This window comes from Dipodomys merriami, unplaced genomic scaffold (assembly GCF_024711535.1).
Source record: "Dipodomys merriami isolate MVZ:Mamm:240054 unplaced genomic scaffold, mDipMer1.0.p SCAF_59, whole genome shotgun sequence".
Lineage (NCBI taxonomy): Eukaryota > Metazoa > Chordata > Mammalia > Rodentia > Heteromyidae > Dipodomys > Dipodomys merriami.
The window spans coordinates 2,364,071-2,380,344 of record NW_027206168.1 but is presented as its reverse complement, the minus strand read 5'-3'; the positions used below and the strand labels follow the sequence as shown (position 1 = coordinate 2,380,344).

At 49.3% G+C, this 16,274-nt stretch overlaps 2 protein-coding genes across 4 annotated transcripts in view; one reads left to right on the top strand and one right to left on the bottom strand.

Annotated features, from left to right (window-relative positions):
* Slc25a35 (solute carrier family 25 member 35) overlaps nt 1-16,274 on the bottom strand; it is a 21,989-nt gene extending 5,715 nt beyond the window's left edge. Inside the window, exons 1-5 of one of the 3 annotated variants that reach the window (XM_070001433.1) lie at nt 15,345-16,274; nt 13,523-13,588; nt 12,961-13,113; nt 12,290-12,424; nt 11,540-12,132 (exon numbers count right to left, since the gene is read on the bottom strand). In XM_070001433.1, the coding sequence (XP_069857534.1) occupies nt 11,959-12,132; nt 12,290-12,424; nt 12,961-13,113; nt 13,523-13,588; nt 15,345-15,719 (903 nt within the window). In that variant the 5' untranslated portion in view covers nt 15,720-16,274 and the 3' untranslated portion in view covers nt 11,540-11,958. Of the gene's footprint in view, nt 1-11,539; nt 12,133-12,289; nt 12,425-12,960; nt 13,114-13,522; nt 13,589-15,344 lie in introns of those variants that run through there. The other 2 variants (XM_070001434.1, XM_070001435.1) reach the window with 2 other exon arrangements.
* Rangrf (RAN guanine nucleotide release factor) lies at nt 10,100-11,557 on the top strand. Its single transcript, XM_070001437.1, has 5 exons — nt 10,100-10,324; nt 10,416-10,532; nt 10,739-10,895; nt 10,978-11,063; nt 11,277-11,557. The coding sequence occupies exons 1-5, from the start codon at nt 10,248-10,250 to the stop codon at nt 11,398-11,400; spliced, it is 561 nt and encodes a 186-aa protein (XP_069857538.1). The 5' UTR covers nt 10,100-10,247; the 3' UTR covers nt 11,401-11,557.

Sequence of the window (16,274 nt, the reverse complement as noted above, 5' to 3'; positions counted from 1 at the left end):
TAAAGGTCCTAGGACTGCAACCCAGGCCCAGAGTTCAGGCCCCACTACTGACAAAAAAAAAAAAAAAAAATAGGGCTGCTTTGAACTGCATCCTCAGATCATAGCTTCCAGAGTAGCTAGGATTACAAGGGTAAGCCACTACTGCTGGCTTCAAAGTTACCGTGTGTGTGTGTGTGTGTGTGTGTGTGTGTGTGTGTGTGTGTGTGTGTGTGTGTGTGTGTTGGTACTGGGGCACAAAATTAAGTTAAACACCTGCCTCGCAGAGTACTAGAAGTGGAGATGGATTAAGTGGTAGAGCACTAGCCTTGAATAAAAAAGCTAAAAGGATGGTTTCTGGGCTCTGAGTTCAAGCTCTACTACCAGCACACACACACACACACACACACACACACACACACACACACACACACACACACACACACACACACGCCTGCCTGCTTAGAAGTTTTATGTGTCTTGAACTGAGCTTATATATATATATTTTTTGGGGGGGCAGTCCTGGGCCTTGAACTCAGGGCCTGGGCACTGCCCCTGAGCTTCTTTTGATCAAGGCTAGCACTCTACCACTTGAACCACAGTGCCACTTCCAGCTTTTTCTGTGTATGTGGAACCCAGGGCTTCATGTATGCTAGGTGAGCACTCTACCACTAAGCCACCTTCCCAGCCCTAACTGTGCATATATTACTATCAGTTTTAGTCTATGCCTAATAACAGGAAGTGGACTACTGGGAGGGGTGGCAGGGAGGCAGCAGGCAGATGCTGGATCCAGAGAAGGCGGTCTCTGGGCAGGCGGTTCAGAGAGGCTCTTTAGTGAGGGCAGTTTTCTCTAGGAAGGCCCCAGCCACAGTATCCTTTGCTTTCTGCTAGGCCAGTCTTCCATTGTAATCTCTCCAAACTTGGACTGAGATATTGAACCCAAGCCAGGGTATGGCCAAGGGGTTGAGGTTGTTAAGAAAAGAGGTGAGTGCCAGGCATTTGCGAGTCTCCATGGCTGGTCAACCTGGCTTCTCAGCTATCTGCTGTTCTTTGGTGGCAGGGACCCAAGAACAAGTCTGTCACTGGACACTTGGGGGCAGCAAATAACTGGAGAGTGGAGAAGCGCAACTGCTGTGGTGGTGGTGGTGGGGTTGGGCAATCCTTGATGTCTCCTCTGGGCTTCTGGAATCCCCTTCCTTCTGTAGGAACACCCAGGGAACAGGGTCGCCACCCCAGGGGCTTCAGCAGCTTCCTCTTCTCGTTTAGACTAGCGTAGCAGACAGAACAGGCACCAGGCTGTGAAACCAGGAGCCCCATACAGCCAATCAGGTGAGTGTTAGCACCGGTCTTGGCCTGGCCCAAGAGAAATGCTTGTGATTTCAAACGAGGGCCTTTTAGGGGTAGATTAGGGCACTTTGGGTGCAGCCCAGACTTTTGGAGATCATCAAAGGAGGTGTGGCCTGATCACAAGTTAATACAAAGGGATTGGCTGGGAGTCAGTGGCTGGAACCTGTACTCTTACCTCCTCAGGAGGGTGAGATCTGAGGATCTTGGTTCGAAGCCAGCCTGGGAAGGAAAGTCCATGACACTGTTATCTCTAATCAAATAGCAAAAACAGGGACATAGAGATGTGGCTCATGTAGTGAAGCAAAAAAGCTCAGAGACAGTGCCTAGGCTCCAAGTTCAAACCCCAGTACTGGCACACCCATACCCACCCACACTCTCCCACCCTCCCCACAATCCAAGGGGAAGTAAAATCTCTAGGAAGGGGGCTGGGAAGGTGGCTCAGTGGTAGAGCGCTTGCCTTGCATGCATGAGGCCCTGGGTTCGATTCCTCAGCACCACATAAGCAAAAAGAAAAAAGCCAGAAGTGGCGCTGTGGCTCAAGTGGTAGAGTGCTAGCCTTGAGCTGAAGAGCTGAGGGACAGCGCCCAGGCCCAGAGTTCAGGCCCCACGACTGGACCCAAAAAAAAAAAAAAAAAAAAATCTCTAGGAAGGGACAGGGAGGGAGACTGAGAAGAGGGGAGCCAGGCTACTAGCTTGGGTTGCTGGGCCTGTGAGTAGTTTTCTTACTGAAATTAGATCGGAACACATTCAGGAAGAAAGCTGTCTTTGTTTAGGAAGCACTGTGTTTGAGGTGTTGCTGGTACATGGTTATCTAGAGAGAAGAGTGTGGGTGGCAGAAAAAGAGGAAGCTGAAAAACAATGAATAGTTACCACTATCTTGTCTAACCAGTTGGGTGGCTTTCCATCCATCTGAAACTCTGGACTATTCTGAGATTGCACCCAGAAGGCATCCAGGGTAATGGAAGGAACTCTTTCTCCCTCATAGAGTCCTAGCTCAGCTGCTTCCAGTTTTACCCTGAGGTAAACTCCTCTCTCTTTCAGATCTTTTCCCAACAAATGCTCATAGCTCTTCCCATCTCACCTGTCAGAACTTGCAAGGTAATGGCCTTGGTCAAATAAAGCAGAAGGAAAACAGACAAACAAACAAACACACCTCAACTGGTAAGACTTAGGGGGCGGGGACAGATGGACTTCCCAGAGCAGTTGGGGGAACAATAGGAGGAAGAAGACAGCCACACTTGACACTAGAATGGGGATCTTGGCTTGTAGATGCCAAATATTCTTTCCCATCCTGCCATGATAGGTCTCTGCTTTTCCACCAAGGTCCACCAGGGCCATCAGGGCTGCCATTTGCCACCATACCTCCATTTTCCATTTGAGTGTCTAAATCACTTCCTTCGCCATAACTAGAATATGTGTTTGGGAGGGGAAGTATTGGTGGGGGAAAAAAAAATCACAACTGCTGACTGACTACATCTATAATCCTAGTTACCCAGGAGGCTGAGATCTGAGGATTGTGGTTCGAAGACAGCCCAGGCAGGAAAGTCCATGAGACTCTTATCTCCAATTAACCACCAGAAAACTAGAAATGGAGTTGTGGTTTTGAGTGGTAGAACACTAGTCTTGAGCAAAAGAGCTTAGGGACAGCACCTAGGCCCTGAGTTCAAGTCCCATAGACTATGATGATGATGATGATGATGATGATGATGATGATGATGATGATGATGATAACAATCACAAATGTTGAGCGCCAGTGGCTCAAACCTATAATCCTAGCTACTCAGCAGGCTGAGACCTAAGGATCACAATTTAAAGCACCAAGAAAAAAAAATCACAATTCAAATTAAGGGCTGCCCGAACCAAGTTGGGAGGAATAACACATTCAGGGAGTGGTAGGGACAGGTTCTGTTAGCCAGCTCCAGACCCAGGGTCTTTAGGACAAAAGTCCTAAGGTTTATGGTGCAGTTGTCCCTGCCAGGCTGGTACTATTACTAGAATGAGTCTCAAAACTCACATTGAGGCTGGGTGCTGGTAGCTCACGTCTATAATCCTAGCTGCTCAAGAGGCTGAAATCTGAGGATCATTGTTCAAAGCTAGCCTGGGCAGGAAAGTCTGTGAGACTCTACTCTCCAAGTAGCTACCACAAAGCCAGAAGTGGAGCTGTGGCTCAACATGGTAGAGCAACTAACTAGAGCAAAAGAGCTCAGGGATAGCTTCCAGGCCCTGAGTTCAAGCCCCATGTCCAACAAAAAACCAAAACAAAAATAAAAAAAAGTTATATTGAGGCTTGATCTCCAATACCATAGTGTTGGAGATAGTGACAGGTGTGAGAATCATGACAAAGTCTGAACGAATGAAACTCTTTCAGCCATCAGTTCTCAATGGTGGAACTAGATTGGTTAGACTAGTGGCTAGAAAAGGTTGTTGTTTTTTTGTCAGTCATGGGCCTTGAACTCTGGGCCTTAGCTCTGTCCCTCAGCTCTTCAGCGCAAAGCTAGCGCCTTATCACTTGAGCCACAGTGCCACTTCCGGTTTTCTGGTGGTTTATTTGAGATAAGAGTTTCACGGAGTTTCCTGCGGGGGCTGGCTTTGAACCGTGTTCCTCAGATCTCAGCCTCCTGAGTAGCTAGGATTACAGGCATGAGCCACCAGCGCCCAGCTAGAAGAGGTTGGTTTTTTTTTTCGGGGGGGGTCCGGTCATGGGGCCTGAATTCTGGGCCTGGGCGCTGTCCCTCAGCTCTTCAGCTCAAGGCTAGCGCTCTACCACTTGAGCCACAGTGCCACTTCCGGCTTTTTTGTTTTTGCTTATGTGGTGCTGAGGAATGGAACCCAGGGCCTCAGGCATGCAAGGCAAGCGCTCTACCACTGAGCCACCTTCCCAGCCCTAGAAGAGGTTGTCATAAGCAAAGTCTTCCCTATTTTTTTGGGGGGGGGCCTGATCCTGGGGCTTGAACTAGATGCTGTCCCTGAGGTTTTTTTTTTTTTTCCTTCCTTCCTTCCTTCCTTCCTTTCTTTCTTCCTTCCTTTCTTTCTTCCTTCCTTCCTTCCTTCCTTCCTTCCTTCCTTCCTTCCTTCTTTCTTTCTTTCTTTCTTTCTTTCTTTCTTTCTTTCTTTCTTTCTTTCTTTCTTTCTTTCTTTCTTTCTTTCTTTCTTTCTTTCTTTCGCAAAGCTAGAGCACTATCACTTGAGCCACATCTCTACTTCTGGCTTTTTGATGGTTACTTGAATTTAAGAGTCTCAGGGCTTTTCTGCCTGGGCTGGCTTTGAATCACAATCCTCAGATCTTGGCCTCCTAAGCAGCAAGGATTTTAGATGTGAGCCACTGGCCCCAGGCCATCCTAGGGTTTTCTCTCTTATGTACATGTCCACTTACTCTTCTATTTTCTGTCATGAGTTGAATCAGCATGAGGTCCTTACCAATTAGATGTGGCTACCCAATCATAACTATGAGTTGAATAACCCTTTTCATCTCCCTGACACTGGGGCTTGTATTCAGTTCCTCATACTTGCTCAGCTTGCTTGCTCTTGCCTGTTTTGGTAATGGAATCTCATAGACTTTTCTGTCAGGGATGGCTTTAAACTTCACATCTCAGTCTCCTGAATAGCTAGGATTACTACAGATGTGAACCACTGGTGGACAATTAGACTTTTTTTTTTTTTTTTTTGGTCGGTCATGGGGCCTGAACTCTGAGCCTGGGCGCTGTCCCTCAGCTCTTCAGCTCAAGGCTAGCACTCTACCACTTTAGCCACAGCACCACTTCTGGCTTTTTCTGTTTATGCGGTGCCACTTCTGGCTTTTTCTGTTTATGCGGTGCTGAGGAATTGAACCCAGGGCCTCATGCATGCAAGGCAAGCACTCTACCACTGAACCACCTTCCCAGTCCCCAATTAGACCTTTTTGAAAATTTTTTTCATGGTGGCATTCAAGTTTGAACTCATGAACTCAACATTTTCTGGGAAGGTGCTGTACTGATGATAAGTCTATTTTTTGTTTTTTGTTTTGTTTTGTTTTTTTGTCGGTTGTGGGTCTTGAACTCTGGGCCTGGGCGCTGTCCCTCAGCTCTTCAGCTCAAGGCAAGCGCTCTACCACTTGAGCTACAGTGCCACTTCCGGTTTTCTGGTGATTTATTGGAGATAGGAGTCTCACGGTCTTTCTTGCCCGGGCTGGCTTTGAACCGCGATCCTCAGATCTCAGCCTCCTGAGTAGCTAGGATTACAGGCGTGAGCCACCAGCGCCCGGCTAAGTCTATTTTTTAAAAAGATGTGAATGGCAGAGTCAGAGGCATTGGACGCCATTGTTGGGGAGGACATAGGGTCAACTGTCTAGTGACTTATGGGTAAGAACACAGGCACCCTTTCCCTTTCATTTTTTCCTCTCCTCACCATTAAATCCCCCATTTTCCTATTTCGGTCATTGACATCTCCATTTCTCTTGGCCAGGCCTCTTCCGTGTGTGTGTGTGTGTGTGTGTGTGTGTGTGTGTGTGTGTGTGTGTGTGTGTGTGTGTGTGTGTGTGTGTGTGTGTGTGTGCATGCGTGCATGCGCACGCGCGCTGGCACTAAGGCTTGAACTTAGGGCCTGGGCACTGTTCCTTAGTTTTTTCTGCTCAAGGCTGGTACTCTACCACTTGAGCCATGCCTCTACTTCTGGCTTTTTGCTGGAGATAAGTGTCTCACAAACTTTCCTGCCTAGGCTGTATTTTTTTTTTTTTTGTCGGTGGTGGGGCTTGAACTCTGTGCTTGGGCGCTGTCCCTGTGCTCTTCAGCTCAAGGGGAGCACTCTACCACTTGAGCCACAGTGCCACTTCTGGTTTTCTAGAGGTTTATGGGAGATAAGAATCTCACAGACTTTCCTGGGCTGGCTTTGAACCTCGATCCTCAGATCTCAGCCTTCTGAGTAACTAGAATTCAGGCGTGAGCCACCGGCATCCGGCCGTAGGCTGGGCTTACTCTGTCTTCAGATCTCAGTCTCCTGAGTAGCTAGCCGGTTTCTATCTTTAAACCTGTTTTTCATACCTGGTAGGGCACCCATATTCAGACAAGGCATTAAAGAAGGGGATGTCCCAGGGGTACAGAAGCAGTCAGTTACAGGTCTACAACTAGAAGGCTGAGACCTGGACCCACAATCACACGGAGGAAAGTGGCTGAGGTCCATCTGGGTTAACAGATCTGTCCAGTGATACCTATTATCCTGGACCTCTTATCCTGTGGGTTTCTCCTCTAATCTAACCTCTTCCTCTTGATTCATAAATAGGCTTGTGTCCAGTCCTGATAATTCTATGTCTTTGGAGGTCTCTTTCAAAAATTTTTGATCTCCGTGGTTGCTTACAAGCAGAGTCAGTATTGCCCTGGGAGGGGACTGGTAGTAGTTGGGCAGAAATGGGAAGAAAGGACAGAAAGGGTTTGTTTCTCCTTGTCTCAGTGAGGAAGCACAGAGGAGGCCCTTATAATAACCCAGTGTCCTTGATTTTTCATGACCAGTCTTCTCCCTCTATGGCCTACAGAATTTCCCTCTAAAGTTCCCTAAGGAACAAAGTGAGTTCTGTCCTGAAACAGTTTCAAATTCAAGTACAGCCAAGCTCACTTAATCCTAACAGTATTCTAGAGATGAGAAAAGAGGCTCAGAGAGAAGTCTGATGCTTGCAGTAAGAAATGAGTTTGTAAGGCATTGGTGGCTCTGTCTGTAATTCTAGCTACTCAGGAGGCTGAGATCTGAGGGTTGCAGTTCAAAGCCAGCCCAGGCAGGAAAGTCCATGACTTTTTTTTTTTTTTTTTTTGGGTCCGGTCATGGGGCCTGAACTCTGGGGTTGGGCGCTGTCCCTCAGCTCTTCAGCTCAAGGCTGGTGCTCTACCACTTGAGCCACAGCGCCACTTCCGGCTTTTTTGTTTTTGCTTATGTGGTGCTGAGGAATCGAACCCACGGCCTCAGGCATGCAAGGCAAGCGCTCTACCACTGAGCCACCTTCCTAGCCCGACTTTTTTTTTTTGTCAGTCATGGGACTTGAACTCTTTGCCCAGGTGCTGTCCCTCAGCTCTTCAGCTCAAAGGAAGTGCTCTACCACTTGAGCCACCGCACCACTTCAGGTTTTATGGTGGTTAACTGGAGATAAAAGAGTCTCACAGACTATCTCTTGAGTAACTAGGATTACAGGTGTGAGCCACTGGCGTCTGGCTCCTGAGACTCTTATCTCTAATTAACCACCAGAAAAACTCAAGTGGAGCTGTGGCTAAAGGTTGCGCCCTTGAGCAGAAAAGCTCAGAGAGAGTGCCCAGGCCCTGAGTTCAAGCCCCATGATCAACCAAAAAACAAGAAGAAAAGAAAAGAAAAAAAAATGAGTTCAAGCTGGACATGGTGGTGCTCTCCTGTAATGCCAGCATTCAGGAAACTGAGGCAAAAGAATAGCAAGTTCAAGATTAGCCTAAACTATATAGTAAGACTATGTTGAGAGAGAGAGAGAAAGAGAGAGAGAGAAGGAATCGGGGAGTCCAAGCTTCTTACGTTCTACAAAAATTCTGTAGAGAGCTGGGGTGAAGCTCAATGGTAAAGCATTTGCTTAGGATTTGAAAAGCCCTGGGCACTTCAGCAGTACCTAAATAAGCAAACAAGCAAACAAAAACTACCTGGGTTTTGGCAGTACAGGCCTATAACCCTAGCTAATGAAAAGGCTGAAAAGGCAGAGAGCTGAGGATCCTGGCTCAAAGCCAGCCTGGGAAGACAAATCCTTGAGACTTTTATTTTCCAATTAAACATCAAAAAATCTAGAAGTGGAGGCATAGCTTAAGTGATAGAGAACCAGAAGTGAGCAAAAAAGCCAAGTGAGAATGAGAGGCCCCCAATGCAAGCCCAACACATACATACACATGCGCGCGCGCGCACACACACACACACACACACACATACACAAAGCAAACCAATAAAAAAACTAATCAAACAAAACCCTGTATTTGGCAATGTTCATTGCTTCCTGTTGCCCATTTCTCCCTCCTCCCTCCCTTCTTCTCCTTGCCAAACTGATATACTGACATTCCCCAGCACATACTTTCTTATCTCCAAGTCTTCCCACCTACATTTTATTGGCTAGAATACCATAGAGTGCCCTGGTGAACTCTCTCAACCATACAACTGGGGTGAAGGGATAATGAAATACAATAGAAGGAGTGAACTGTTTAAATGAAATATAATAGAAGGGGTGAACTTAAAGAACACTGTATGTTTGTATGGAATTATAAAAATGAAAACTTTTTTTTTTTTGTCGGTCATGGTGCTAGAACTCTGGGCCTGGGCACTGTCCCTCAGCTCTTCAGTTCAAGACTAGTGTTCTACAACTTGAGCCACAGCACCACTTCTGGTTTTCTGGTGGTTAATTGGAGGTAAGTCTCATGGACTTTCCTGCCTGGGCTGGTTTTGAACTGAAATCTTCAGATCTCAGCCTCCTGAGTAGCTAGGATTACAAGCATGAGCCACCAGTGCCCTGGCAAGAAAGCTCCTTATAGTACCAATGTATTCCAAAAGAAAATGGAGGATTACAGGTGCGAGCCACCAGTGCCAGTTCAGAAAACTCCTTATAGTATTAATGTATGCCAAAAGAAAATGGAAAGGCCTGGCACTGGTGGCTCATGCCTGAAATCCTAGCTACTCAGGAGGCTGAGATCTGAAGCTCATGGTTCAACGCCAATGTGGGCAGGAAAGTCTGTGAAAGTCATTTCTAACTAACCACCAAAAAGCCTAAGTAGAGCTATGGCTCAAAGTGGTAGAGTGCTAGTCTTGAGTGAAAAAGCTCAGGAATAGCACCTAAGCAGAGATCAAGCCTCATGACTGACCAAAAAAAGAAAAGGAAACGGAAGGGAAACAAAGGAAGGAGGGAAGGAGCGGCTGGGTCTCAAATTTCCTCTCTATAGTCAGCCCTTCATATAGGGATTGTTAATATAAGCTTCTAGTAAGTATGTACCCCTGAGCTTCATTTTACTCAAGTGTTAGGCTCCAGATGGCATCAGTATGGGAATCACTTTGTCTAGTTCTTCCTTGGGAATAGGGACCGGAACCTCTGAGGGCTTAGTGGCCTTCAGGGTTCCAGACACTGGCAATTATAGGTTTATTCAGTCACTCAACAATAGGCTTGTTATGCTCTAAATTCTGTGCCAGGTGTTGGGGATCATGATGAATAGAGAAATTAATTGGAAGCTTATGGTTGAACAAATACTTAAAAGAACACTCTGAAAATCTGTAAAAGAAAAACAACAGAGTTTAATCTATGCTTCCGTCCAGGTGTGCGGGTAGAAGACCGTGTCCCAAGCTTTCCCAAAGTGAAGATTTAAGGGGATTAGATTTGTAATATCAGACAGGGTGTCGCTTTCAGGAAGTAGGTGTGCGGCCTGAATCTTAACCTAGACCTACACCTGGACCTCTTGTTTCTTTAATTCTCAGCATGGGATCCAGGGACCAGTGGTCTGGCTAGCAGCCCACTGGCTGTCAATTGGCTCCAGGACACCCCATAACGATTCTCTGGACTCGGGAGACCGCACCTAGACACGGGAGCCTTCGATGGATAGCTGTCCTTAAGAAGGGCTCCAAGTGACCTTCTTAGAAGGTGCGATCCCTTTAAAAGGAGGAGTCCGGCGGGCGCAGGCGTCACAAATCCTAAATCCAGACTGGACCTGCGCGCCTGATCCGGAGGTCCCGCCCGGCGCCCTCCCAAGGCCCCAGCTTCCCAGAGCGGCCTCGCCGGGCCCCGCCCTCAGAGGGCGGACGCTGATTGGCCAGCTCGACGGCGGGGCGGGGCTGAATCTTAAAGGACCAGGAACTAAGCAAACGGAGAAGACTGGGTGGTGGCTTCGAAACCCTGGGGGTGCGGGTGGGAGATGCCACGAATCCCCATATGGGTTTCTTTAAAAACCCTTTAGTCTCCATACCCTAATCCCGGGACCATGGAACCCACAAGAGACTTCCCATTGTTTGGGGGCGCCTTCTCCGTCATCCTCCCTCCAGGGGCTATTGATGTCAGGTGAGAAGGTCCAGGCGCCCCTGGAGCCCGATCGGGTGGGTGGCGGGAAGAAGCTGGAGTCACCAGGGTCTACTTCGCCTCTTTCCTCTAGCGACCTTCGACCGGTGCCGGATAACCAAGAAGTGTTCTGCCACCCAGAGACCGACCAGAGCCTGATCGTGGAACTTCTGGAGCTGCAGGCCCACGTGCAGGGCGAAGCGGCTGCGCGGTGCGGAGGGCCGGCCAATGGGCGGGCCCGGGCCGAGGAAGCGGGCGGGGCCTGGGCCCCGGACGGTTGTTTGTTTGTTTGTTTTGGCTTTTAGTTTGTTTTCCTGAAGCAGAACTTAAAGGCCAAAAAGTGAGAGACCTAGACTTCAACATGCTCAGGGGTGGGGTGGGGCGCCCAGGGACCTTGACCCTTCTCTCCCACCCCAGATACCATTTTGAGGACGTCGGCTGGGTGCAGGAGGCTAGGATCCAGCAGGTGGAGTCGGTGCAACCCCTCACTTTGGAGAACCTGGCCCTGCGGGGCTGCTGCCAAGAAGCCTGGCTCCTCTCTGGGAAACAGCAGATAACTAAAGGGAGCCAGCAGGTGAGGGGCTGGGAGGGTAGGATGCCCTAGAAGGGTGTGTGGCTCCAAGGGTCCAAATAAACAGCCTGACTTATCCTTTTAGGTAGCAAAGGATGTGACACTACATCAGGCTTTGCTTCGGCTGCCCCAGTACCAAACTGATCTCTTGCTCACCTTCAACCAACCCCCGTAAGGAGGCAGGAAAGGGTGGGAATGTTATGACTGGTCTCCAGATTGGGTGGGCAGAGCAGGGAGATGGGCTGGTGGGGTCCTTTTCAAGGAGGGAGGAATAGGCCAGAGGTTTGGGATCAATCCCTGTGGGTCCTTGGGAACCGGAAGTGGGATCTTCCAAACCTCAATCCTGGATGATGTTCTGTCTTCTTCTGTTTTCCCACCCACAAGCTCTGAGAACAGGTCATCTCTTGGTCCTGAAAATCTGTCACCTCCACCCTGGAGCCTGAGTAACTTTGAACAACTAGTGACCAGTCTGACCCTCCATGATCCCAACATCTTTGGTCCCCAGTAAAGATTCCTGAAGCATTGTGTGATGCTGCTGAGAATTTAGGGACCCAATTCTGGAAGGGTGGAGGAAAAAGAGGTGAATACCCCGGGTTCCTTTTACTTCTCTGTGCATAAACATAAAACACCCCCTTTCTGCAGAAATAAACTTGCTTTATAATCAATATCATGATTGTGCCTTTGAATCTAACAGGACACCTGGTTCTTCTCAGTTCCCTTTGGTCTTGGATGGTAAAGTTTTAAAGCTGTGCGTGGGAACAAGAGGAACCTAAGGCTGGCAGTGGAAACAGGGAAGAAATCACTTTGGAGTGACTGGTTCAGCCCTGAGACTGGGGTGCGGAGGATACAAGGGGTTGAATGGGAAGGTTTAAAGCAACAACACCCAAAGAAAGAAAGGAAACTACTACTTGGAGTGATTCAACCCTGAGAGAATAGATAGAGGGTGGGGTTGGCTCTCCCGCTTAGGCGGATGAAAAGACACATGGTTTATAGTCACCAAGGCATAGTAGTAGAGGCAAAAGTATGTGAGAAAGTGTCAATTTGGTGGCACGTGCGAGAGCCGCTGTTATTTAGTGTATGTGTGGTAGAGAAAGCGCAGCTGGTCCCAGAAGAAGAGGGAGAGGATGGTGTGGGGCCCAAGGCGGAAGTAGGAAGCACCTATACCCTTGTACATGCCCCAAATGCCCTCTGTCCGAGCTGTCTGCAGCAGAGCGTCCAGGATTCCCCGGTACATGAGGCCCTGGACATGTTGGAGGGGAAGGAGCTTGTCAGAGTCCAGCAGCGGTCTCATCTCTGCAGACTGCATTTGAGGCTCTCCCTTCTATACCCACAGTCTGCTGCTCCCTGCCCCCCTCCCAGATTTGCCTGCCTGTCTGCGCCCCAAAGCACTCCCTTACCTTGCCATGAGCATCTGTGGGTTGGTTATAGAGCCTGGTACTGGCCACATCGAATGGTGTCATGGCCATGACTACTGCAATGCCACTCACCATGGCAGCGGCCAGAGCCACCTTCCAGCTCTGGGGAGGAAAGATCTACAGGAGAGAAAAGCTTAGTCAGTTTTTGTTTTTGTTTTTGAGGGTCCAGTTGTGGGGCCTGAACTCTGGGCCTGGGCGCTGTCCCTCAGCTCTTCAGCTCAAGGCTAGCACTCTACCACTTGAGCCACACTGCCACTTCCCACTTTTTTCTTTTTGTTTATGTGGTGCTGAGGAATCAAACCCAGGGCCTCTTGCATGCAGGGCAAGTGCTCTACCACTTAGCCACCTTCCCAGCCCCGCTTACTCAGTTTTATAGCGAATTATTCATCTCCTAGGGCAGGACAGGCCCTGCTTCTACCCTACTACTATGATAACAGTATGAGGGAGGAAGGTCAGCATACTCTGAGGGCTCCAGTATCCCTTTCTAGGTGGAAGTGACTAGAGAATCTTGGGAAGAACCTGAGACGTCAGTGAACCCCAAACCCTCCTATTGCTTGTTCCCTTACATCTGAATGTTGACACCATCCCCTCACCTCCCTTGGCCCAACCCCTATCCCATTCCCAGGAAGGTCCCACCCCTTCCCAGGAAGTACCTCCCACTGGCTCAAGAGGTCCTTGGTGGATGAGAAGGTGCACAGCTGGGTAGAGGAACCGACGGCAACTCTGGGCAGGCCTCCCAAGGCCCCACGCCATAACCCCATCAGACCATGTTTCTGGCCAATGTCCGTTAGTGCCTGAAACATGCCCTGGTGGGGGGAAGACCATGGGGGTGGGGTTCAGTCACCCCAGCATCAGGGGCTGTCACCACTATCACTGGCAAGGATCAGTCTTTAATAAGCACCTATTGTCCAAACAACCAATTCGATGTGGGCTTAGAGCCCGAGAATATGGGCCTTCAGTATTTGCCACACCTCCCCATCCCAGAGTAAGGGCTGAAGTAAGAGGGAAGTGAGGACATTAGTAGATCAAGAGAATGAGGCAGGAGAAATGGGCAGGAGGTCTGAAGAACAAGGGTATGTGAGGGTCCAGGTGGGCCTGGATTAATGTTATTGGATAGAATAGTGGTCAGGGTTGGAGCGGCTGGGGGCAGGCAGAAAGCTGGGGGAAAAAAAATGGGAGAGGGTGGTCAGGTAGAATGGTTTGGGGAACCCTCACCTGGTGCTTATACTGGTGCCCTACGGCAATTTCAGAGGCTGCTTGTGCCTGTAAGTGCGTCTTCACCTGGGGAAGAGAGAATATTACAACTTGTACCCCAGTGGCCATTGGCCCTCCATAAAGATCCAAATGCCTGACCCGCTCCCCTTATACTTCTTCCAGGGTATTAAGCAATGAACACCCCCACACACACACCCTTTAATCTGATAATTATTGTTGTTCCCACTTAGCAGATTGGTCTTGAGACTCTGTGTCCCTTGGCTGCAGTCCCAAGGGATTGATCTTCTAGCACAGCAAGATACCCTGCCCCCTCCAATTCCTGCTTCTCCTGGGGCTGAGGGGTGGGGGTGGGGTGGAGAGGTTGGAGAATGACATTTCCTAAGACTGGTTGTGAAGCAAGACCTGGGTTCTGTGCCTCTTATGCCAGTTCCCATTCTCAGGCCAGATTTCCAGCTACCACCTCAATCAGATTCCCCTCTTAGACTCTGGCCACCGTGAACTTTCTAGTTACCAGGGTCCATAGGGACAGATGATCAGCTGACTTTGAAGAGGCCACTGTCTCTAAATTGAATACCTTAGAAGTGAGACTAAGTGGGCTTTTCCACAAAATGCACTGCTTCTCACTCTCTTAACTACCCTAAGCATGGCCTAGCCTCAGCAGTAAGCAGCTGTGTGACCTTGAGGCGGTCACTTTCCCTCTCTGGGCCTCATGTTCCCAGCCCTTGACCTATAGCTAATAATTCAAAAGAGTACACAGTGAAGTTGTAATTCTGGGGTGCCCGGGCCTTCCAGATCCCTATAATCACTGATACATGTTACTCAAATCTTCAGCTTCCCCTCCACAAATCCAACCTAAATAAACAGCATAAAACATTAGCAAAAGTAATAAAAGCAGTACTATTAAATGCTTATCGATGCCAGGATTTGTGCTAGTGTCCTCATTTGTATCCCTCAGTGCTCCCTAAGGTCACACAAAGGTTGCTGCAAGTAGCTCAATTTCACAGGTGAAGTTCAACAATGAATAATTCTCTCTCTCTCTCTCTCTCTCTCTCTCTCTCTCTCTCTCTCTCGTGTTTACCAGCACCAGGGCTTGAACTCAGGGCCTGGGAGCTGTCTCTTAGTTTTTTTGCTCAAGGCTGACACTCTACCACTTGATCCACAGCTCTACTTCACCTTTTTGGTGGTTAATTGTTTTGTGTGTTGTTTTTTTTTTCTTTTTGTCGGTCGTGGGGCCTGATCTCTGGGCCTGGGCTCTGTCCCTCAGCTCTTCAGCTCAAGGCTAGCACTCTACCACTTGAGGCACAGCACCACTTCTGGCTTTTTCTGCTTATGTGGTGCTGAGGAATGGAACCCAGGGCTTCATGCATGCGAGGCAAGCGCTCTACCACTGAGCCACCTTCCCAGCCCCTTAGTAGTTAATTGGAAGATAAGAGTCTCACAGACTTTCCTGCCTGGGCTGGCTTCAAACAGTAATTCTAAGATCTCAGCTTTTGAGTAGATAGGATTATAGGTGTGAGGCACTGGCACCCAGCTACAGTGAGTAATTTTCAAATTCAAGCTATGAGTGCCAGGAAGACTGATTCCCATAATCTTGACTGAAGTCCATAATCTTCTTCAACACATCTGACTATTTGCACTGTTTGGGTGTGCACAGAGCAGATCAGAAGGCCTTAACAACCTACTAGCAATTTTGTAATACTCTCCCCTTCCTTGCAAGGGGACAACACCCTGCCACCTACGCTCTTGTGAAGGACCAGACCCTCACTCTACCCCAAGGTTCTGCCCCTGAGGACCCCAGGTAAGACCACCTCTTTCTCCTTACCATGTAGATGGGACTCCCCAGATAGGCTCCCATGATTCCAGCCAGGGCCCCAGCTGCGGCGCTGTGGACAGGACTCAGGGCGCCATCAGCTGTGTGCAGGTAGCCCTTAGCCTCAGCCAGCCCATAGGTGCCTAGGCGGATGCCATTCATCAGGAATTGGTATAAGAGCGCAGGCGCCAGGCCTTTCTGTAGTGCAGCCAGGCCATCCACCTTGCCGATAGTGAAGAAAGCGTGGAAGACATTGCGGTAGTGTCGCTGGTAGGTGCCCGGGGCCTGCAGCTCTCCCTGCAGTTGCATTCTGGTTTTTACAACCTCCAGGGGATTGGTGAACACACAGGCCCCACAGGCTGCTAGACCGCTCATCAAGAAGTCCATGGTGGGACAGCAGTTGGCCAGCAAAGGGAAGCAAGGGAGCAGGCTTGAAGTCAGGGGAAGACTCGGTTTCTGCAGCCCAGGCTGCGAGAAGTAAGAATTTAGAGGTTTCAAGTTAAGTGTCAGGGTCAAACGTCAAGGAGTGAAGGGTTAGTTCGAATTCGGGAGTCAGAAACTGGCTTAGAGAGAGAGGAGTGTAGGAGAGTCTGGCGAGGTTATGACGGGTCCCTGGCGGTCAAGAACTATGGGGTCAAGGAAGGGCAGAAGTCAGGAAGGAGGTGGCAGGAGGTGACAGGTGGGATGCACGGGGTTAGCCGCAGGGAGCCGGGGAGAGGCAGAAGGAAACGCAGAGCCGGGATATGAAAGGTGATGGGGCAGGGGAAAAGAAAGCCCACAGGAGAAAAAGGATCCGCGATCCGCAGGTGTCCTCGAGAAAGTCACCGGGCTGGATCGAGAGAGAAGTCGGGACCCCGGCTTGGGGTGAGCTTTCCAAGGAGCTACTAGCGCCCGAGCACCGCCGGTGTAGTCTTGGGGAGGCCGGGCGGCCACACTCCTGGC